The sequence below is a fragment of the Cyprinus carpio genome, chromosome A14 (assembly GCF_018340385.1).
Source record: "Cyprinus carpio isolate SPL01 chromosome A14, ASM1834038v1, whole genome shotgun sequence".
NCBI lineage: Eukaryota > Metazoa > Chordata > Actinopteri > Cypriniformes > Cyprinidae > Cyprinus > Cyprinus carpio.
The window spans coordinates 2,152,554-2,177,659 of NC_056585.1; the positions used below are offsets into that span (position 1 = coordinate 2,152,554).

The 25,106-nt window shown below is 37.6% G+C and overlaps 2 protein-coding genes across 2 annotated transcripts in view; both read left to right on the forward strand.

Moving 5' to 3' along the window:
• Window positions 1-731: 731 nt before the first annotated feature.
• Window positions 732-4,034, forward strand: LOC122147390 (dual specificity protein phosphatase 1-like). Its single transcript, XM_042769701.1, has 4 exons — window positions 732-1,518; window positions 1,719-1,867; window positions 1,972-2,191; window positions 2,807-4,034. The coding sequence occupies exons 1-4, from the start codon at window positions 1,122-1,124 to the stop codon at window positions 3,148-3,150; spliced, it is 1,110 nt and encodes a 369-aa protein (XP_042625635.1). The 5' UTR covers window positions 732-1,121; the 3' UTR covers window positions 3,151-4,034.
• A 9,182-nt stretch (window positions 4,035-13,216) lies between these two features.
• The window catches only part of LOC109075005 (E3 ubiquitin-protein ligase NEURL1B-like), a 38,634-nt gene continuing 26,744 nt past the window's right edge, over window positions 13,217-25,106 (forward strand). Inside the window, exon 1 of the mRNA XM_042769703.1 lies at window positions 13,217-13,574. Coding sequence (XP_042625637.1) covers window positions 13,487-13,574 — 88 coding nt within the window. The 5' untranslated portion in view covers window positions 13,217-13,486. The remainder of the gene's footprint in view (window positions 13,575-25,106) is intronic.

Consider the following 25,106-nt stretch of genomic DNA (forward strand, 5'->3'; position numbering starts at 1 on the left):
TTCAAGCTTATGGAAATTTACTAGACCTCAAGTTTCTATACAGTGATTAACTTTTATGGTTTCCCTTTGCTCTCCAGGCATTGCACATTATGTACTCCTGTACAATAAAAACAAAGTATAAACTTTTATGAGTACAATGACAGGTTCACTAATTATCCTGTTATTTATCTGAAGAGGAAAGTTTCTAAGAAATCACTTAAAATAATAATATAATGGGAATAATATATACGTTCATTCATGTTTGACATTTTGTATTTTAAAATTCCATTATTATATCTTAAACCATTTGGAACATATTTTAAAACTATTTTATATTTACATAAAAGATCCGAAAGTGTCAAACTTTATGCTCTGTTTGGAACTGACATGAGAGGGAACTACCAAATGTGTTAATCTGTCAAAATAGCAACATTATTGGCCAATGCTGACAATCTCTAAATGGCCAAACAACGACCTGGATGATAAAAGGGTCTAGATCAGGGGTGCCCAACCCTGCTCCTGGCGATCGACTGTCCTGCAAAGTTCAGCTCCAACCCTAATCAAACACACCTGAAGCAACTAATTAAGGTCTTCAGGCTCACTTAAAAAAATTAAGGCAGGTGTGTTTGATTAGGGTTGAAGCTAAACAATCCAGGACAGTCAATCAACACCACCAAACCAACCCACCCCTGGTCTAGATCGAAGATCAACTTCTGAGGAAACTTTGTCACTCAAGACCCCTAAACCAACAACAACAATACTAACACTCAAATTTAGTGACACCACTCGGACCAGATTATTATTATCTTGGTCTAGAGGTCGACTGGTTTAGGCAGGATCAGATAACACTGACGTACGTGCGAACTCACGCGGGCCGCGGGCCAAGAAAGGCGGAGCATTTGACGCCGTGCCTCTCAGTCTCAACGAAAGCAGGGGAGTTCAGATATATAACCGTCGCTTAGCGCCTTTCAGATCAGAACAAGAACGAGAAGAAACAAAGTAACTTAGCGAGTTTCCAATTTGAAACAAAATAATTCCAATTTCAGCACCGCTCAACGGACTATCTTTGAATCGAACTCTCGAACAAAGGACTTCAGAGAGAACTTTTCAAGCGCGCGGACTCGTATCGTTTATCTCGCTGTATGTATTTAGATCTGCCACTCTCTACTATGGTCATCATGGAAGTGCCCACCATCGACTCGGCCACGCTTCGTGATCTGCTGGAGGGAGATGAACCGGACTGTCTGGTTCTGGACTGTCGCTCGTTTTTCTCCTTCAGCTCGTCTCATATATCGGGCTCCTGTAATGTGCGCTTCAGTACTATAGTACGCCGGCGGGCCAGAGGGGGGCTGGGGCTGGAGCACATTGTACCCAACGAGGACACGAGGAACAGGCTTCTGTCCGGGGAATACCAGAGTGTTGTGTTCCTGGATGACCGCAGTCTGGAGATGGGAGAAGTGAAGAAAGACGGGACTTTAATGCTCGCCGTGAACGCTCTGTGTCGCAATCCATGTGAAGCAAGTGTATTCCTTCTTAAAGGTACGAAAATATTCTTCTTGAACTATATTTTGGCTATTTTATTATAATACCATTCCATATATAAGGTGTGAACTCGTGTACTGTGAATGTTTGTGTACTTAAAACAAAGTGCGACCAAATGTTTTCTTAAGCTGTTGTGGCAATTAGACGCTTGTAAATTACAATTTTGTTAAAAATAATATCTGTTTTACTGTTTTAAGGTGGATTCGAGACGTTTTCCTCTGAGTTTCCTGAAATGTGTAAAAAGCCAGTTCCCCCACAAGTCTTGAGTTTACCTCTGAGCTCTAGCAGCCATTCAGACCCTGCGGATTCCTCCTGTCACTCATGTACAACCCCTCTGCATGATCAGGTAACCTATACATTTTCTTTAAAAAAGCAGCTGTGCTGTAAATAAGACTAGTTTTGGATCATTACGAGTGAACTTGTCCACTAATTTTCTGTTTTATTCTTTAGGGTGTCCCTGTAGAAATCTTGCCGTTCCTATATTTAGGCAGTGCTTATCACGCCTCCAGAAAAGACATGCTGGACATGTTGGGAATAACAGCCCTCATTAACGTCTCTTCCAACTGCCCCAACCACTTTGAAGACCACTATCAGTACAAGAGTATTCCTGTTGAGGACAACCACAAAGCCAACATCAGTTCCTGGTTCAATGAAGCCATCGAATTTATCGGTGAGTATCATTTTTAGCTGATATTATTCAAACCCCTGTTACGAAATAGGGAACAGATGTCACCATATGAGGAGCTTTGGCAGCCAGGCAGACTCACAGCCCAACCCCCATTCATTTGAAGTCTGAATTCAATTTTTCAAAAGTTCCCTTCATTTCAACCAGCTGTACGGCCCAGACCTGACAGCCACTAAGGCTTACATCATCCTCTCATCCTGTTTAAAGAGGTGCCCCTTTTTCAAATAACACCAGGCTTTGACCTGATCTTTTCATGGGGCAACTGGCTCTGTCTGAATGCTTTGCATCCTTTGTTTAGCCTGAACAAAAGGTAGTGTCTCTAGTTCCCCGTTGCCCTCCTATCAGATCAGTGCACTTAGCAGGGATGCTGCAACCCCCCTGTTGTGTATTCAGGCCTGTCAGGGGGTGTTCCCCCTCTTACTCGAACCCCTGCCTAGTTTAACTTTTTCTTTAATGAGATGGCTTCCTTGATTAGCAAACCTGCAGAGTATAATTTGCAATTAAATGTGTGATTAAAGAAATTGTTGAAATTGCTTTTGGGTTCCTGATAAGGTTGTGCTGGTTAGTTGAGTTTTAACCAAAACACTCCTTTTTCCACAGATTCTGTACGGAATAAAGGTGGACGTGTCTTCGTTCACTGCCAAGCGGGTATTTCACGCTCTGCTACCATCTGTTTGGCTTATCTGATGCGCACCAACCGCGTCAAGCTTGAAGAGGCCTTTGAGTTTGTCAAACAGCGCCGCAGCATCATCTCACCCAACTTCAGCTTCATGGGGCAGCTTCTGCAATTCGAATCCCAAGTGCTTGCCTCCTCTACGTGTTCCTCAGAGGCAGGAAGCCCCGCCATTAGCAAAAGCAGCACAGTTTTCAATTTCCCCATCCACACAGTGGCCAGCCCTCTTTCCTTCCTGCAGAGTCCCATCACTACCTCGCCCTCCTGCTGAGACAGACTCTTTAAAGTGGTCCGATTTGTTGTCTCACCTCTTGACTGGGGCAAGTTTTATTTATATGAGGACTATGATCCCTGAGGTGATCTTACCAGTATTAAGGCTCAGGAACTTTTAGTTCCTGTTTTGCCACCAATATTCCATGATTGCTCATTATTTTGTGTGTAAGGGGATGGCTGATGAAGCCTAGCTCCCCCAGACGGTTTTAGCATTTTAACACTGTGGTCCATACTTGACTTAAAACCTTTGAAATTTGATGTGACAAACCAATTTGAAACACTCCATTTCACCTCCATGAGAAACTCTCCTTTTTTTTAATTGACTTTTTTTGCTTTTTTAATTTTTTGATGAGTCTATTGACTATTGATAATCAGGTTTTTGGTTATATCTTATCCCCATCTCTTAAAGGTTGCTCAGGGATTGTTTTCATTTTTTATGTTTATGGTGTTACTATTATTATGTTTTTGTTTTTTTTTTATCAGGAGAGTAGTCCTGGGAGATGGGCGTTGTTAGATGTGAAGGTGCTAATCGTAATGTGTACTGATACTTTTTTTTTTTTTTTTGAACAGTGAATGTAGTTCTGTGTAGGCTCTGCCTTAAGACAGTGGAAGTTCAAACAATGAGCCTGTCATGCCTTTTTAGAATGCAATCTGATCCATCAAGATGTTTGTTTGTCCGTAAACAAACACAGAATACCTCATGTGTCTGTGCTGTTGTCAGTCTGGTAAGAGTCCTCCAAAAAGCACTACTAACAGGAATGACTCTTGCAAGGCTGTTTTGATATATGTGACTATTTATTGATTAAATTAATATATTTCTTATGCTATATTTTTTCATATATTTGTGATACTTGTTGCTGACAAACTTTTTTCATACATGCAGTCTTATGTGCAGTAATTCTGTGGCAGTATTGTAAATTTAAGTTATATTACAGATATATAGATGTTTAATCTGCAATAATACTCAAGGCAGTAGTAACACTTCACAATAATGCTTCCAAGTGGGATGGTCCAAACATTTCAGTATTTAATAGCATATCATTGACATTTGAGGATCATCAATATCAATTTCAATACCACAGCAAATTTATTTCAAAAGTTAATTATTATAAAAAAAAAAAAAAAAAAAAAAAAACATTTTCCTGGAGCATGTGTGTTCTAGGTCATTTCAGTTTATATGAGCAAACCAAAAAACTCATGCACATACATATAGCACATACGTTCAGGCTTTCATAATATTTTTAAGTGACAAAGTTAAAAACCCTTGTTTTGGACTCCATTTACGTTTATACTTAGTGCTGTCCACTGATCATGCCAACCTGAGACAATGTTAAAATGACATAAAAACGTTGCTTTGCCATTGATATTTTAGAACAGATCCGATTGAGAAATAATTTAGACTTGAACATAAGATTTTGGTTTACACAGAATTACAAAAAAGTGTAATTGTAAAAGTTCATATTGATCATACAAACCATAATATACAGATGCATATGTAGTTTGTGAAACAATGCAGTGATATTCAAACAGTGACTGAAGTGTCCAAATACTTTTTTGGAGTCACTGCATGTTTCAATATGTAGACAGATGAGCACCTTCTGTTCTTAAAGAGGGGTCACTGGGCAAACAAATGCAGCAGACTTAATTATTTGAACTTGAATTCAGGCCTGTGTGAACGTTTCAAATATAGCTGGGAAAATATCTGAACAATCCCCTTTTCACCCTGACCATGACATGTTAGGGCATTCTGACCTGTGTTCGCGTGGGTATTGGAATCCTGCACTGGTAATGCTTTGTGGTCACAATGCATAGAATCAGTGTTTGCAATTGTTCCTGCACGGGGGTCTCAATGAGCTCATTTAAGGGCTGTCAGACTGCAGGAGGGGTGGTCAGAGGAGTATGGGCTTGGCTCAAGGCCTTGAGAGACCACAATAGGAGCAGCTGCAAGGCGTTTGGGAAAAGTGTGACGACTAATGCGCACTCAGTGTTCGGCCAAGCACAGGGTGTTCTGTGCCTCATCCTTTGTGTCATGTAAGATGGCAGCGTGGAGTGTTTTCACAAGCCTCAATCATGGTGGCTTTGTAATTAGCACAACATTGGCAGTGATATGGGCCTTGAATAAAAGGCAGTTTGGATTATAACGCGCCAGTGAATTTGGGTAAATAACATGTGCATGAACTTTTCTCAAAGATTTTAAATGAAAAAATATACATTTATAAGAGAAAGTGTATGTTTTAGGTACTAGAAGTGGTTCTTTTGTTTTCCACCATTCTTAATGCTTTTGAATATTTAATAAAATGTAATATTCTATGAGTCTGTTTCATGCTCTTGCATATAGAGTACACACACATATTTACTATAAGGGAAAATACAAAGACCCCAAATATTCAAACCGCTAATGAATAAAAAATATAAAAGCAATAAAGCAATTGCTCATTTTATGCAGTGTCCTAATTAATATAAGGCCATAAGACTGAATATACAAGTTGTTTAAACAGGTTATACAGTTTAGTAGCCTATCATTGATATACTATTATAGTTTTTAATTAATTTAATTAAAATGTATTTTTATATTTTGTTTTAATTTAAATGTGAAAGTTTTAATAATTGTGTCATGCTTTTTAAATAAGCCAGTATAGTTTTTATTATGTTCTTGTTTATTTAGTTTGCTCACACTTTATTTTAAGGTCCAGTTCTCGCTATTAACAAACAATTAACTATGACTTTTGCCTCAATAAACTCCTAATTTGCTTCCTATGATTAGTTAGTAAGGTAGTTGTTAAGTTTAGGTATTAGATAGGATTAGGGATGAAGAATATGGTCATGCAGAATATGTGCTTTATAAGTATTAAAGGGATATTACACCCCAAAATGACAATTTTGTCATTAATCACTTACCCCCATGTCGTTCCAAACCCGTAAAAGCTAGATTCACACTCGAAACACAACCTAAAATACTTATTAAAAAAACTGTAAGGCCTGTGACTGTCCCATAGACTGCACAGTAAATAGCAGTGTTAAGCTCCATAAAAGGAATGAAAGTCGTCGTCAGAATACTCCATCTACCATCAGACGTGCAATCTGGGTTATATGAAGCGACGGGAACACTTTTTGTAAGCGAAGAAAACAAAAATAACCACTTTATTCAACAATTCCTTTGTCAACGGTCTCCTCTGTGTCTTCTGTATCATCTGTGCCACAAGGATGTGCTGTTTCTATGTGTATTTAGCTTTGATTTGAAAGAAAACAGCTCATCCTTGTGGCACGGATGATACAGAAGAGCATACACAGGATACGGTGATATGGAGAGACACAGAGGAGACTGTTGACAAAGGAATTTTTGTATAAAGTCATTATTTTTGTTTTTTTCGCTTACAAAAAGTGTTCCCGTCGCTTCATATAACCCAGATTGCACGTCTGATGGCAGATGGAGTATTCTGACGACGACTTTAATATCTTTTATGCACCTTGACACTGCTATTTACTTGGCAGTCTATGGGACAGTCACAGGCCTCCCGGTTTTCATCCAAAATATCTTAAATTGTGTTCCGAAGACAAACAAAGCTTTTACGGGTTTGGAACGACATGGGGGTAAGTGATTAATGACAAAATTTTCATTTTAATAAACAACCAATATGTTAATAATAGGCAATATGTTAATGATATTAACCCTGCACTGCGGTACACTGCTCGGACTACATGTTTAAAAACAACTAAACAAAAGTCAAGTCACCTTTATTTATATAGAGCTTTATACAATGCAGATTGTGTCAAGGCAGCTTTACAGATACAAACAAATTTCAGTTCTGTCATAAAGCAGCTCTAAAATGAGGACAACAGTAAACAGTCAATTTTCCAGTTAAAGTCAGCTCATTGAGATTCAATGATGCCATCGTCCAGCTCAGTTCTGTTGCTAAATGTTGTTTACCAATGAAATCCAGCCGACTGCATCACAAGTCAGAATGTGGATTGGTATTGTTCAGAATATTCATCCAGCATCTTCTCCTTGATGATTGGGATTCATCATGCCAGCATTTGGTGAGGCTGATACAACAGAACTATAATTATAGTACATCACTTATAATATGGTCATATAGGGGACTGTTGCTAAATGTTGTTTACCAATGAAATCCAGACGATTTCAGTGGCATATGCTCTCTTCAGTGTCCAGACTGATCTTTTGTGCCTGTGAAGAAAGGGAGGCCTGCTTTTGTGGTTGTTCATTAGTCTTTGGGGGAAGGGGTAGAGAAGGCCACTTCCAAGCACCCATCACTGATACGTGGTCAAAATAAATCTTCTCTCATCAGCACAAACAAACAAACAAACAAACAAACAAACAAACAAACAAACAAACAAACACTTTCTGTTTGCTAATTACTCTTGCTCATGATTACTTATGGTTAGCTGGGGATCATAATATCAGAGAGACAATAGCAATAGCAATTGCCTGGCATCCACCCTAGCAGTTATATACTATACCCTAGCACGTATACTGTACCTAATATTTTCTTCAAAAAATGTAAAAAAAAAAAAAAAAAAAAAAAAAAAAAAAAAAAAAACTTAATTTGCAGACATTTTCAAATGAAAGTCTACATTTAAATAAACACATAATTAAATAGTCACTGTCTGTCTCTTTGCATAATGATAAATAGAGGGGTTTGTTGTCACAGTGGGTACAGTGGGTATTTAAACTGAACTAAGCTGGATGATGACATCACTGAATTCAATGATGAACTGCCTTTAACTGAAAAATTAGTGTTTACTATTGTCATTTTGCATTATTAACACACTATTTTCCTAATTAATTTTACACAATCTCTATTACAAAAACCACAATATAAAAAAAACTAAATAAACTAAACTTGACTTTAATAGAATATGATTTTACAGCACTGTCTAATGCTACTGAGTTTTGTGTCTGTTCCTTAAAGGTTGAGTATAAATCACAGATGGAATAAATGACGTGTTGTTTTCATTTTGTTTGTAGGTGATCTTTATCCAGCTCTGTCTAATGCTACTGTTAATCTTTCTCTGTGTGTCATAATAAAGCAGCTTGAGGAGCTGCTCTGATGTCATATCATAGCTCATAGGAGATGTGAGAATTAATTTTGGTATGGTAATACAATCAGTCTAAAATGAGTATATAGTGTGCAAGATCTTAAAACTGATCCTATGAAAAGACTTTAAAGCTTGAAAACAATATTAACAATGAAATTTAAATTCACATTTTAACAACATATATAACAATACAAAAGGTTAGAATTGTGTGCTACGTATGCTTGACAAGGACTGCTTACACAGTCCATGGTTTGAAATGAAATATTCTGACATTTGTGTACTATATTCTCAATGTCTATAGAAAGTAGGGGTCTTATGTTTTATTTGTTCCATATGTTTAGGAACATATTGCTGTAATATATAAAACTGAACAATTATTTTACATGCAGTTACAGTTACATTTACTTACAGTTATATTCTTCATGTCTCCTGAACTGGTTAAAATTAAACATCTGTAGGATACAGTTTTGGCTGAGGTCTATACATTTCTTGACAATCCAGACAGGGCATGACTGTTAAAGATGTATTGTATAAAAGCACCCTAAAGATCCAAAAACGATTCAAGAGCGCCATCTGGCGTTATTAAGTCAACTTACTTATATTTTTGGTTTGACCAAAGTAAAAATAATATAGAACTAAAAAAAAACTTAATTATATTAAAACCTAAAAACATATATTTTCCAGGATTTAACATATAGCCTAACTTCTTCCTTATACATTTTCCTTAGACATAAAATGTTGTTTCTACATCATATGTGGCAATTCATTAAAGGATTTAAACATTTTCTTTTACATAATTGTCAACTATTGTTTTAAAATGTACACTATTTTATTTAAATTTACATCATTTTATGGAAATCCATATAAATTGTCCTTAAAAACACTGTATGATTTAATGAGAACAAGTGGACAAAGTTTCAAACCAGAATTAATATATAACTAGAGTGTGCGAGTTTGCTGATGTCACGTGTGTAACAGAATTTTACCAATGTGAAAATCTAACAAGCTCTCATAGGTCCTCAGAGGAAAGACTGCTGTTGAATGCAAAAGGTCTTATATTTCATTTTCAGAGACATTTGAGACATCAGCCCATTCTTACCAGGGCAGGTCATTTAATCAAAATCATCTCGGGAGACTGCATGATGCAGCAGAAATTCCCCCAAAACCCTCGACAACTATGTAGGTGGTCTCATAAACTACACAGGCTATGTGTATTTTATTAATTGCTCTGTAATTGTTATTTGTTAAATTAGATCAGCTCATGCATTCGGTTTAAAATGAAATGCAAACTATTGTACAGAACCAATCCCTACATTTAAAATACATAATTCATTTAGATGCTTTTATCCAAAAGGACTTACAAATGAGGAATACAACAAGCTATTCACCTTAAAAACACTCACCAATGAATCGAATTTATGCCTGCTGAAAGCAACAACACTGGTGCTGTTTCTTCATTAGGGCGATGCACCACCAAAGTGTGAAAGGGAGGGATTTTTTTTAATCACGTTCAAACACAGTGTTACACTATCTGTCACTATCTGTCACTGTGGGGAAAGTTGTGGCCTAGTGGTTAGAGAGTTTGACTCCTAACCCTAAGGTTGTGGGTTCGAGTCTCGGGCCAGCAAAAACTGAACTGAGGTGCCCTTGAGCAAAGCACCTAACCCCCAACTGCTCCCCAGGCGCCGCAACATAAATGGCTGCCCACTAGTGTGTGTGTTCACTGCTGTGTGTGTGCACTTTGGATGGGTTAAATGCAGAGCATGAATTCTGAGTATGGGTCACCATACTTGGCTGTATGTCACGTCACCTCACCTTCTAGACTTTGTTCTGCCTCTGGATATATAGTCCAATCAGCGTCAAGTCATGTTATGTGGAGTACCGCCCCTTTATGAGCGATTTCACCTGTCCCAAATCATTTCATGTGCACTTGGTTCATAGACTTCCATACAAAGACATTTTTTTTCGAACTGCAATGAGTCCGTTATTATTAAGTGTTCAAATAAACAGACCGTGTATGTGCACTCTCTAATAGCTTTTTGCACGAGCACATTTCAGTATGGTCACATGTCTGACAAGTGTTTTAAAATGGTGACTCGCTAAAGAAGAATGTTTTTATAGGAGTTTGCTGCGGTCAGTGATGTTTATATGATCACTCTGACAGAGGAACTGTTCACTTGTCATGTCGAGCCGCCTTCAGATTGCCACATTCAACAAATTCAGAATGTTTCTATTTGCTTTTTTTAATTTGTGTTTTGGTCTGTTTTATTAATTCTGAATGGAAACTGTATACGGTCAGTTTTAAGTCAATTGGTATAGTGGTCTGTTGGCAGCTCCGTGTGGTTTTGTTTGGTATTGCAGCTTGACTTGTAGTCATAGAAAATGCTCTAAATCAGGGGTGTCAAACTCAAATCCTGGTGGGCGGGGCCCTGCAGAGTTTAGATAATTCATCCCTAATTTAACACACCTGATCCAACTAATCAAGTCCTTCTCAGGCTAATTTGAAAACTACATGGTATTTGTGTTTGAGCAGGGCTGGAACTAAACTCTGCAGGGCTCCGGCCCTCCAGGAATTGAGTAATATACCTCCTCTCTAAAACCAATGTGACTTTTTTTTCCCTCACAGTTTTTGCACTGTATACATACATTGTGACTTTGTGGTTTTAATTTATCTTGAAAAAAAAATCAAACTTAATCTTGAACTTAGTCAAGTCAGCTTCATTTTTTTAGCGCTTTATACAATACTGGTTGTGTCAAAGCAGCTTTACAAGGTCAAACGGGAAACTAGTTTATCAATGATGCAATAAGACAATAACAGAGTCATTTTTTCAGCTAAAGTCAGTTCATTGATGATTCAGTGATGTCATCATCCAGTTCAGCTCTCTTCCAATATTGTCTGTGCAATCAGTCAAGTGTCCCCAACAAAGCAAGCCAAAGGCGACAGTGGCAAGGAACCTAAACTCCATCGATGACAGAAATGGAGAAAAAACCTTGGGAGAAACCAGGCTCAGTTGGGTGGCCAGTTCTTCTCTGGCCAGATGAAACCAGCATGGCGTGGTTTAATGCCAGGCTGCAACACAGGTGCAGAGGGCTCGTCTGGCTCCCAGGGTCTTGTACTGATGGTCATAAATGACACTAAGCCCTCCAAAGGTATCTTCCACTTCCTCGCATCTAGACATGGTCTCCAATGACATTCAGGGCTGAAGAGGTTGTCTATAGGTGCTGATCCACCATCTGGTCTGGATACGGACTGGATCTGGGTGGCTACAGTGACCTCGGAATAAGAATAAAAGAGACTAATATTAGCATAGATTCCATTCTTCTTACAATGTAACAAGTACATTGGATGTTATGGTAAGTGTTCCCGGTTCCGGCTGACCTAATTAATGCAGCCTAACAATCCTTTAACGGATTTGAATTATAGAAATGTGATAGTGTATTATGTGTATGCCAGGTTAAAGAGATGGGTCTTTAATCTAGATATAAACTGACAGAGTCTGCCTCCCGAACAACACTAGGTGTACTGTTTCAGAGATTGGGCGCTAAATAGGAAAAGGATCTGCCACCCACAGTTGATTTTGATATTCTAGGTATTATCAAATGACCAGAGTTTTGAGATTGCAGAGGATGTGAAGGACTATAATGCGATATGAGCTCGCTCAAGTACTGAGGAGCTAAACAATTCAGGGTTTTATAAGTAATAAGCAAGATTTCAAAATGTATTCGTTGTTCAATAGGGAGCCAGTGCAGAGTTGACAGAACCGGGCTAATATGGCCGTACTTCCTGGTTCTAGTAAGAACTCTACCTGATGCATTTTGGACCAGCTAGAGTTTGTTTATTAAGCATGCAGAACAACCACCTAATATAGCATTACAATAATCTAACCTTGAGGTCATGAATGCATGAATTAACGTTTCTGGATTTGACATTGAGAGCACAGGTCGTAATTTAGATATATTTGTAAGATGGAAAAATGCAGTTTTACAAATGCTAGAAACATGGTTTTCAAAGAAAAGGTTGCTATCAAATAGCACACCTAGGTTCCTAACTGATGACGAGGAATTAACAGAGCAGCCATCAAGTGTTAGACAGTGTTTTAGGTTATTACATGCGGAGGATTTTGGTCCAACAATTAACACCTCTGTTTTTTTCAGAATTTAGCATAGGAAATTATTAGTCATCCAGTTTTTTATATAAGCTATGCATTCCGTTAGTTTTGCAAATTTGTATGTTTCATCAGGCCACGAAGAAATATAGAGCTGAGTATCATCAGCATAACAGTGAAAGCTAACACCATGTTTCCTGATGATATCTCCCAAAGTGTGAAAAGCAATGGTCCTAGTACTGAACCTTGTGGCACTCCATACTGTACTTGTGATCGATATGATATCTCGTCATTAACTGCTACAAATTGATGATGGTCAGATAAGTACGATTTGAAACATGACAATGTAGTTCCACTAATGTCAACATAATTTTGTAGTGTACTCAAAAGGATTTTCTGTTCGATAGTGCCAAACACAGCGCTAAGATCCAGTATCATTAATAGAGAAATACAACCACGGTCGGACGATAAGAGCAGGTCATTTGTAACTCTAATTAGAGCATCCACAACAATAATACACACTAAAAACCCACACCAGATACCCAGAGATACAACATCTCTCCAAAAAAAAAAATAACAGATCAGACACACACTTTCCTATCTAATTTTTTTTTTTTTTTTTTTTGACAGAAAAGGGAGATTTGAGATCGGTCTGTAATTAACTTATTCTATGATCATGTTGTGATTTTTATTCATTTTTTTTTTTTTTTTTTTTTTTTAAAATGAGACACTTAATAACATTCAACCACATGTTTTAACATTATAAATCCTAATATTTTCCCCTTTGTTATACTGGGATAAATCATACTGGGATTGGATGTATGCTAAAATTGTTGGATGTGGCGCCTTACCTAGAACATTTTTCACCAGCCGGACATTTCTACACATTCTACTGAAGCGTTGAGGCGCGCCAGCGGGGAGTGGCCGTGTTTGTCAGGAGCGTTGGGGCGTTCACACAAAGAGCCCGACACAGCGATTGGACAGCTCAAGAGAGATACAAACACACACGTGTTATTTGTTTTTAGCTTTCAAACTGAATTTAGGCGGGTTGTTCGGTTTTCCTTCGCAGTATCCAATGCAGAGTCTCGAGATCAGACAACTCTGTGACGGCTTTTTGGAATGATTCGGTTGCATTAGATTCAGTTAGAAGAAATATCACTAAGTGTTCTGATGGGGAATAACGGATCTTCCGCGGTGTTTTCCGCTCAAGGTACAATTCACAAGACAAGAGTTCAGTGGCAAAGCAGCAGTCTGCAAGGTGAGTGTCTGGCTTATTTGTGACTATAATAGTAATATAGTGTATAGGCCTGTAGTTAATGGTAAAGTATTTTAACAGGTAAAAATATCACAGTATTGGATACAAAATATCAAAAGCGAGTGGCATCTCAAATGCCGCTTGAGCTTCTCTGACTCTCGGAAATAACTTTTCTGAGACGTTTTAGTGGATGTATGACGTCAGAAACCAACAACGGTGGCCAACCCTGCTCCTGGCGACCTATAAACATGATCCACTAACGCAGGGGTAGGCAACGTCGGTCCTGCAGAGTTTAGCTCTAACCCTAATCAAACACACCTGAACAAGCCAATCAAGGTCTTCAGGATTGCTAAGGCTACAGACAAGTGAGGTTTTTTTTTTTCAGGGTTGGAGCTAAACTCTGCAGGACATCGGCAATCCAGGACCGACGTTGCCTACCACTGCACTAACGTGTCACAAATTTTAACAATATGGGCTGCATTTGAATATGCCTAATTCCCTCCTACATAGTAGGTGAAAGTGAGTCGTGTGTCCAAACTCACAGTATTCATAAAACAATAGGCAAAAAGTACCCGGACAAACTAAAACCACAACTCATACAATACAGAACTACTTTCATAAAACACAAATCAAAAATACTATAAACAAATATATAAAATCAACATAACAAATTCAAAATTGTTAGTCTGAATATGGGAGCAACAGCACTCTTGCCTGTGATATTACTTATATAATTGTTTATTAAAAATCTACAAAATCAGGGACTGCAAAAGTGGCCTTTGTTTCTACTGAAGAATTGTAACATTATTATTAATCTATAATCTTTTTCAAACTCTTTTAATTTGTAGAGTATAGTTTATAATACTGCCATTCTGTTATAATAGTTTATAATTGTTGAATTGCCATTTATTACATTTTTAGAAAATATCATGAGAAAGGACACTGTTCCAGAAAATTTCAGAGTCAGACAGGAAATGTAACTCCCACGATGAGAGAGGGGTGGCCACTGGTTTCTGAGCTATGCAGAGTTGGCAAGGTTGTGGCTTTCCCAGGACCTTGATGAGAAGAGTAGAGGGGGAACAATTATTTCAAGTACAGAAATGAGGACTCTGAAAAAAACATTTGGTCTGACTAACTAACATTATATAAAAGATACAATTAAATGTGAATTAAATCTTTCAATAAAAAGTTTCAAAAATTAGCCTAAGTATAAATTGTCTAATAAGAATTCGAGGAGCAAACTATTATACACAACCGTTAGAGGGCAGTTTGCACTTATTGGCATAATCTTACCAGCAGATGGCAGCTAATGTCTTACTGAATTATGAACTATTTATTTCTGTGGGATATACTGTAATGAGAACAATAATAACAAAATGTGCTATTTCTTTATATAATAGCAACATTTAACAATTTAAAATAAAACTAGACATTTTGTTCATTTTGAATGCTTATCTTTTTACGTCTTTTTAGTCATCTTCACTTAGTGACAACTAATGCAGTTTTATTGTAGCCTCTATTAAATACGTTCACGTTTTCTTAGTTTTCTCCAACTAGATATCATTTAAAGTGTTTTCCTGCTGACAAATACAGATGCAGGGCTCTACCGTGTGTGTTTTATTGTATGTTTCTCATTTGTTTAACTGAGTAATGACTCTTAGAACATATATACATTGTTAAAGGCTTGAAGTCATATGAGTAGTTTGTCTGCATTCCTTAATCCACTGAATCACAGGCCAGTCAGCTGCAAACTGCCAAAAAATATTGTATTGTAAAATAAAATGTCTAAAGAGTATCAGATTTATTGTATACCTTAGAGGGAGGAGATATATCTTAAGGGAGTATATATATTTGAATTCTTCAAATAAACAGATCAAACAAATCATCCAAGACATAGGCCAGCTATCCTTTAACGGCACTGGTTTGTAGCAGGTATTCTATAATAGTCAGGCAAACAGACAAAAAGTTTAGTGAGGATTAACACATCCTAGAGCAGGGGTCATGAAAGTGTCATACAGTGAGTGATAAGGACCAGACACTGGTTGTAGACAACACAAACATGCACATAAAGAGGAAACAGCGCAGTGACAGCTAGCAGCACATAATAATCTATATTTATAGTCTAAAAAGGTAAAGTTCCAAAGGGAAGTGCCTCTCTGCATGCACTACTTACCTTACAGAGATTTAACCCATTATGCTGGTCTTTTCAGCAGGGCCTGTTGACAGCTTGACAGCCTTTCATCTTTCATCAGTTTTGTTGGAGAAAATTGTGTTGCTGTTTCTCAGTGGGTGGACTCACATTCATACCTGTTGATGTAGTCTCCCTGTTTTACTCGCTGTGTTATTTAATTATCCATATTTTACTTACATGTGCTGTAATACATTGGGCTTGGCAGTATGATAGTACAAATTTATCAACTGGTAGAAATGGTGCTATTCCATTTAACTGCAACTGGAATGGACAGAGTGGAACGGATCAAAACAAGCCAGGATATGGAAGAAAGATATGGAGGATGCACAAGTGTTACAATATATATAAACAACATCTGTGATGGACTGGCCATCTGTCCAGTGTGTGTGTGTGTGTGTGTGTGTATATATATATATATATATATATATATATATAAAATTCATTTCACAGTCATTTCACCAGTTAAAGTTGGTGTTGGTGTTGAAATATCCTTCTGAACATAATATCTACGTGACTAGCATGACTTGGAAGCAAGGTTCTAAAATGTGGAAAACAGAATGCTGTATCTGAATAGATCCTTCCTCTGTCTGTTTTTTTTGTATTTGAAAAAAGTCCCCTTCACAATACTTTTGTGTAAGGGAGGAACACTTTAAGAGGGTGCCAAAATAAGCAGATTTAATCGCAAGAAAACAAGCAAGCTATCTTCAGACTTCCACTGCTGCACATGCTGCAGCTGTTTTAGCAGATCAGGTGATAGTGATGTGCCTTGGAAAATGCCAAAACAGTAACGCTGACATGCACTATCCTATTGTTGGTCACTACAGCTATTGTGTTCCCCTCTCCAGGAGGCTTGTTCCACTAACAGGTCTTATATTTGAATTGTAGTTGTCCTTTTCAAATCAAGTAGCAGGGCTCTAGACTAACTTTTTGCACTGGTTGCACTGGTGCGCCTACATTTTTTTCTTAGGTGCACCAGCACAAAAGTTATTTGCACCCAAATTTTTGACCACATCGTATTTAACACCGCAGTTTTACAAGTTCACTTTTTTTAATCTCTGTCCATATAGGCAATATTGACTTGTAAATGATTAACTAACAATCTGGTCAACATAAAGTTCTTTATTTGAAGCACAATTCTACAAGAAAGATAAGTTACTAAAAAATTGTTGGTGCTTAAAGTGCTTCACTGAGCTGAAATTTAAACTTAAAACATCTCAAGATAAATAATATAAAAAGAAAATCTAAATTAAGTGTTTTAAGGGCTTCAAACTGAACATCTCATGGCTCAATGTCTTATGGACTATCCTCCATTGCAGTCACATGCCCCTCGGATGGCCAGCTCCTGTAGTTTGGCCTTCTTGATCTTTGGCCTTGGCTAAACCAGCTGGCCACACTCCCTCTCACAGTCCCTAAACACTAAAAACTACTGTCTCAGGTATTAAAATAGTTCAGTTTTGTATGTAATAGCAAAGTGATTATATTTAATTTAGTTTTTTTATTAAGTTAATTTAGAAAAATGTTTGAAGCATTTTTTGTTTGGTAAATATAAGATTTAGTTTTGTTTTTTTTAAAGTAATGACCAAGCGGCCAGCGTTAAACAGTGAGCCTATGTTTGATCCATTTAGCCTTCTCAAATCATCACGACTCGCCTAAAATAAAATCTATAGATATAAAACAGTTCAAGCATATAACAATGTTTAAACGTTAGACCCAGATAAATGTGCGCTATATCCAATAGTTTGTGTGGAGACGCTTCAGGACATGGAGATGCCAGCATGATAATTTGCATTTTGTTCAGTAGATACACCGTCATTTTTGCTCATAAAGGTAAGAGTAGTACATCATTTGTAACTGCAAAGCGTCTTTTATTTGTGTGCACACACAATATCAACAAAACATTGAGCTTTTATAAAATAAAGAAAACAAACACAATGCGCTTTCTGCATCTCGTCTTTAACAGGAGTACAAAAATGAACAGAAACTCTGAAAACATGGCCCACAGACATGATAAATATATCTATAGAAAGCTTTAAATGATTACTTAACGAAATAAAACAAATCGAAAACAAAAACTCTTTCATTATAATCATAATCCGTAAAGATGCATTTCTTTCTAAAGGCACGTTTAATGAGATGGCGAGTCAGGATCAGCAACTTCATTCTTGCGACACAGACTCAGAAAACACTTAATTAGTAAATAATTTAAAATATCTCCTTACTATTTCCCCCTGTCACATTTATGGAAATTACTTTTGCCGGTGCTTTGCGGCAAGCTTGAGCCTATTGCGTGTATTTGAATGGAGAACTGTTCAACTGCACTGCTGCGGGACACTAAACACCGCAGTATCGTGTTGTTTCCACCAGCACGGCAATTTTTTTTCACTAATTGATGGAAGTCTAAAATATAAACGTAAGGAGAAGTCTAAAACGGGTGGGAGGCCCGGCCTGCATCTGAACTATGACGTGAAAATTATCTCGAGGGGCGTAAAAAAGTCAGGGCCCATCGGGCTCAGGCTGAAATGCAGGGCTCTAGTGTCTGTTGTTGAACCTCAGGGAGACTTTCATAGTCGCGGAGACTTTTTTTTCCCTCGTGGTCAAACCAAATTGGTCACACACTAAAGCCCTGAGTAGTATTGTGAATGGGCTCTATTTATCTATTTATAAAAATATATCTGCATAATAAAGATCAGATTAAAATAAAATAATCAATGGCATAGATTTCTGACTGATTTAACCAACTAAGGCTCATTGGAAAATCATACCAATGGTGGAATTTCAGCAAAATGGTATTGCGTTGCTTTTTGAATGTTTCGCAACACTTTCAAAATGTCAGTGAGCGGTGCTAAGAGCATGTTTAATTTTATACAAAACAAATAAATGTAAATCTGGCAATGTTTTATTACCAAGGTTGTTAAATGTATTGCGGCAGTTCAGAAATTAAATATCTAATGGGTCCTGAAACGTTATTGCTCCATCACATTTGAAAATAACAGGACTCATACACAAGTGGTCCGCATTGCAAGTTCAATGCTGTACCAGGTGAGCTACCAAGCACGTCAAAAAAGCCATACCTAAGGTGCTGATTATTTGATTCAAATGTCAAAATATATTAATATTAGTATCATGCACTATGGTGAAAGTATTTTGAGGTCATAACATAGCATTGTGCAAGGAACCACACATTTATCCGCACATTTATTAATCGATAATCATGCTCCTGTAATCATAATTTGTGTGAACAGGAATTAAGGTTATTGGTGTTTTGCTGCATCAAGTGTTCATTTCAGTTGGAAACTGGAAAACTGCCATGTTTGCTATAGTAATGAACACCACTTTTATTCACATCTAATGGACAGATAAACCAAAGGTATTCATTGACATTCAACTGAACAGTGGACATCCATTTCAGACATACCCTGAAAAAGCTTGAATGAAGTGCTGCACACATAAACTGTATAACTGTTTAACCTCCACTTAAGCTTGGTCTTGGTAAAGTGTTAATAATATAATGACATGTACATGTGTCTGACCATAAATAAAGCCACAATATGAACTTTGACACAATAATTAAAAAAAATAGTTCTACTGCATAATATATTTTTATTAATCAGAATAATGCAGCATCATGATAAACATAGTCTCACTAATAGCTTTGACTTTTAGCTATTATATACTTTCAAAGGACAAAAACATTAACTTAAAACTAATTGGCTTTACATAATCAAGTCAGCTGTCATTTTATTTTGCTGCAAGGCCCTGTGTGATCACACACTTGGCGCAGCCCTTGCTATATTAAATTCTGTGTAAGAGCTCCAGATTGATCAATATTGTTGCTGGGGGATCTCTTCAGTGACTGTTATATGAACTGAATTGGCCATCAGTAAAATTAGATTTCTCACAACACTTAAATTAATCACAAGATGGCAAGACTACCAGTTATATATCCCTCACGCCTGACACCCAAGGTCAACAAACAACATTCAAATGGGTGCTTTAGCCCAAAAATACCCTGCAGTGTCTCTTTCCCATGGAGAGAGGTGTGGCCCACCTCCCCTAAGGGCCCCTGTGCTCTGGTGACAGCTCCCAGGGTGTTGTTAACCTTGTGCAGGAGAGGTGACATGAGGCCCCACAGGCCAGTTAGGAGTTGCTTTAAAGGGTATTAAAATAGCATTCAAAGGACAGGACAGCTGTCTTATTTAGGGCTTCTGAAATAGATACTGTACGTCTATAACTAATGACATCACTGTGATATGAATGCCCTTGTTTATATAACATTAGATGTTTGTATCCTTGATAAGCTGATAAGCTGTTGTGACATGCATTAATGCAAAGAAATTTTTGAAAATGTCCATCTTTCTGACAGGGATGGTTTCTCTTTTAGCCATGCAGAGACAATTCATCACAACTAGTATTACTCATATCAAAAGTAAGAGATTTGTAAAAACCCCTAGCAGGGCTCCAAACTGCGACTAAAACAGTCGCATTTGCGACCATAAATATTAATTTGCGAGTGACGTTTTTGCTGAGGTCGCCACTGGCGACTACCCGCCGAAAGCTCCTCAGGATTTAACCGCTAAAAAAAGTTTTCTCAGGCGGATGATTTGCTGCATTCTAGCAGCGCCCCGTCTGTGATGAAACGAACTCGGGCCGAAGGTTAATACACACAACTACACCGAGTGTGGACCTGCCGCGTGTACAACAGCTTTCAGCCGAGATCGGCCCATAGAGAAAAAGCCGTCTGTCAGCCAGAAGTGTTTTGTAGAGTCGGCGCGGCTCTGGTCCATTATCTTCTCACCGATGCCGAGACTGAACCGACAGAGACGCATTTCAGCCAGAATCAGCCCGAGTGTTATTGCTATCTGGGTATATATTTACATGTTATGCCTTTTTTCCTAATTGATTTGCGATCAGATCTTTTGTTATGTTCACGTATTAAACAGACGATGCGCATCAAAATTTTAGTGGAAAAAGAGAGTTTCAAACACTCCTCGTCTCTGCCGCACATCAGTGCTGCCGCACACAGTCTGATAAACGCAGCTCCGCTGTGCAGCGAGAGAGAAATGACGGAGACGTAAGAAGGGAGAGTGCAGAAAATACAGCGTCTGTTTCGTGCACAACTTGAACAAACTAGACCAGGTAAAGCTGTCAGCTGTATGAATATTGGCAATATCGTTAACAATTCTCGTTTATAAGAATTACTAATATGGCTTCTTCTAAACAAGATCTTGGTCTGTGTTCTTTTAATGCGTGAACTTCATTATTTGAAGTGCAACTGCCGTCCAGTAATCGCAAAAAGCTCGATGCTTTGTAACTTTTTAATAAAAAGTACCAGCTTTAAAATTATTCCGAATTCATAACGAAATTCAAACAATACAGTTTTGGCGCTCCAGGCGCGGTCGCTTTAGCGCCTCAGTTCAAGGGCAAGTGAACCCATTTAATCTTTATCTTAAATAGTACATACTGTAGTGAACATGAATTAACATCAAAAGATAGGCTATTTTATAAGAGAGCCTACAGTACAACTTACTGAAATGTCTCAGTAGGAGGAGCCCAAGCTACACTCAGTGGCCAAGTGATGCTTATGCTCCATGATACTGGTACAGATTCTGTGTAATGAACAATTCTTTGTGACTGTATATTTCAAGCTGGAAAAAGACATTTAGTTCCCACTTTAAGTGAACCTTAGTTCCCAGGTCATCTACAAGATGGATTAAAATGCTGATAAAGTCAAGAAAAGATGAGACATAAACACATGACAGTATGATTGAAATGTTGAAATGTAAATAAATAAATAATAACAATCTTAAAATAAATAAAACACGTTTATTCTGTGGCACCTAAAAAAATTATTTGGCTCCTAAGTTTTTTTCTTATAGGAGCCAATGGCTCCTTACTCGATTTGTTTTGTTTGGAGCCCTGCCTAGGCATTAAAGTTTGGCACAAAACTGACCCTGCAGAATATTATAGAGATTAGGGGTTGGGACTTGGACCACCAAGGTACAACATAGCACCCTAGAAAACACCTGGCAACCCCTGTGACATGGAGAAGCATCACTCACATTTTTCTTCAGAAATATGGTTCAGTTAAATATTTTCAAGTAGTTTTGGTGATGTGTAATGTTGCTGATATGGTAACAAGTAGGGCTGCACGATGTGTCGTTTAAGCATCGATATCGCGATGTACGAATCCACGATAGTCACATCGCAGGATGTGTGATGTAGGCTGTCGTAGTTGATCCGTGATTCATTAACCGTACGGGCCAGCTGCGCCCCGGCCCTTGACGAATGTGATTCACGGATAAATTGCGCAGCTTAACCATCATAGAGTGAAAGTTTATCATTTGCATGTGTTTTTAAGTCCTGTCAGTTTAACAGGGCGCATATAAGAACGAGCAGAGAGAGAGAGCGAGTGAGAGAGAGAGAGAGAGAGAGAGAGAGAGCGCCCCGGCCGCGCGCGCTCAACTTCACCGTCTTCAAACAACACGAGCGCTGTCTTTCTCTCTCCCTCGCGCATATTAATCAAAACCAATTGACACGATGGTGTCGAAAAAAAATAAATAAAAAAACCTATCCAGTGATGAAATGTTTTCTGTGTTGTCAAATCTTGTGCGATATCCTAAACTGCCGAGATAATAACACAACACGTGGCGTACACGTCTGATTCGCGAACTAATGATTCCTTTGAACCGATTCAATTTAATGAATGGTTTAAACAACTGACCTGTCCAACACTGAACTCACGAGACGTCTGAATTGGTGTATTAAAAAAATCTGTAACACTTTACAATAATGTTCTATTTATTAAACTATTTAACTACATTATTTAACATTTACTATTACTAAACTGCACTTCTACAACATTGTTAATTTCAACATTTAGGCTATAGCCTTCATTGTTGAAATCAAAAGTATTTGTTAACATAATTAATGCACTGTGAAGTGACATTACCAAACAATGAACAGCTGTGTTTTTTAAACTAAGATAAACAAAGATTAATAAATATAGTAACAAAAGTATTGCTCGTGGTAAGTTCATGTTAGTTAATATGTTAACAATTCAAACCATATCCTAAAGTTACAAACAAATAATTTACTCAAATTTAAATAATACTCTGATGCTTAAATCATTTAAAATGAGAATGTAAGTGTGCTCACCCCATTTTTGTTTGTAAGAAAAAATTAGATTAGATTTCATATCGCAATATATATCGCAGAAAAATAAAATATCGCAATGTAATTTTTTCCCAATATCGTGCAGCCCTAGTAACAAGGTTTCCCTTAAACCAGCGGTATTACCTAGAAGATCAAATTCACCTCTCATTAATCTCAAATTCACATGGCTTCCATTAACTCTTACAATATGTAAACCCTATTTAGAACACATGGCTACACTCCATTGGTTTTCAAAAACTGAATTCTCTGGAATAACAGCATTGTGCCATATCAATAGAAGGGGGAATGACCAGTAGTAATTTGTGATCAAGAGGGATTAGACATTTGCTTGTAGTTAGGGGTGCACAATAAATATCGGCCGATAAATATCTCTTCAGTAAAGCTGGTTTTACACACAAATCCACGCTGATAATGAACTTGGATTTGCGCAGCTTGTCAGTTAACAACGGCTCTGTGTAGTAACAGCTGCTCTATGTGAAATCACGCACCTGATGGAATTTACCGCTGATTAGAGAACCAGCTTTACTGAAGAGATGTGCATTAATTATCAGCCGATAATTATCATGCACCCCTACTTGTAGCCCTTTGCATAAGTATAAGAAATGTATTACAACGTTCTAAATATGGAAATTCTTTAAAGAAATGAAAAATTGTTTGACCTCAAGATATCAGATGCACCAGTTTGGGCTTGTTGTTGTTGGTGTTTATGTCTCACTGAGAAAGCAAGTCAAATGGAAACATCCAAGGACATAGACATGCTGTGAAACCTCCTTCTTCATGTCAACAATGTATCCAAAATTTTTGCTTTGTAGGAATTTGATCAACAGAGTTTTTTCAAATTCTTTGTGAAAAGTCACTGCAGTGAAACATTTGTGTCTGGGATCCATATGCGCATACTAACTACCACATGCTGATTACTTGTACTCACGATATTGAAGTCACTGACAGCTGTCTCATGTAGCTCCCCATTAAAACAATACAGAGACCATGCATTACTGTGATTTGTACCACAAATACCCCATAGCCACTGTAAAATCACTGTAGCATATGACCTATTTGTTAATAAAAACTGGAATAAATTATTCCATTAATTATTATAGTTCATTATTTTAATTTAATGCCTGTTTACAGTTGCCAGGCAAAAAAGTAATTAAATGCAGAATTACATTGATGTGCCATCACAGGTGTGTGTGTATTGGCTATTTAGCAACAGCTTTAAATTTTGCTCATCCAGTCAGATTTCAGAGTCTGAAATAACCAGTTTATGTTGTTTATTAGGGATGTAATGATGCACCGAGCCGGTTGAACATCGATGCAAATATGTGACGATTCAAATCTGTTGAGATGTTAAACAAATCACAATACATTTTTGGGGTGGGTTTTTATATGAATGTTTCTCTGAGGGGAATTGACTGTCTTTAGAAAGACTAACTTGCTGCATCCTAATTCACATACTATCCGTCCTAAATAGTATTCTAAATTAGAATTGGTTTGTCCCAAATCGTAGTATGTTGAAATGAGTATGCCGGAGATTTCCGGATGGTTTACTGCTTTCCGGTAGAAATTCGAAGTGCAGATCCGTGCACACTCTAAATGCTCATTTATACTTTCGCCTGGCTCCGTTCCACGAACCTCCACAGACTCCACGCGCACAACCCCAAATTCTGGAGGCATTTATACTTAATGCGTTCGATGTTGTGATATTATTTGAAACGACAGGGGGCGCACAAGCGAAATCGTCACTGGAAGTAGCAGGAAAGAACAGAAAAGTAGAAGTGTGCCGGAATTACGTCAGATCATTCAGAATGCAGTGTTTTACGCCACAACATGTGTGAAATTTTAAATAATATGAAATAATAAGTAAGTCTTATTATTTCATTTTATTTTTGCAAGTCTTCACAAATTTAAATGATGCACTTTTGACGTGTTTGTGAAATAATTTCTCCCCAAGAGTTATTTGCCATCTGGCTGTCTTTTATGATCACGAAGTAGTATGTCCCAAAGCTTGCCCAATATTCTGTTACATACTAAAATGTATGCACTTTTTCTTCACAAAAAGAGTACTTAGGGCATAGTATAATTGGGACGCAGCAACTGTCTTTCATCTTGCCTCTGTATAATGCATATTAAAGCAGCATTTATAAGTGCTGTGCTGCTTTGTTTACAGCGGT

Coding starts and splice junctions, on each gene's coding strand:
- LOC122147390 (XM_042769701.1), top strand. CDS start 1,122: ATGTATTTAGATCTGCCACTCTCTACTATGGTCATCATGGAAGTGCCC. Junction 1,868..1,971: donor CAACCCCTCTGCATGATCAG/GTAACCTATACA, acceptor TTTATTCTTTAG/GGTGTCCCTGTAGAAATCTT. Junction 2,192..2,806: donor TGAAGCCATCGAATTTATCG/GTGAGTATCATT, acceptor CTTTTTCCACAG/ATTCTGTACGGAATAAAGGT.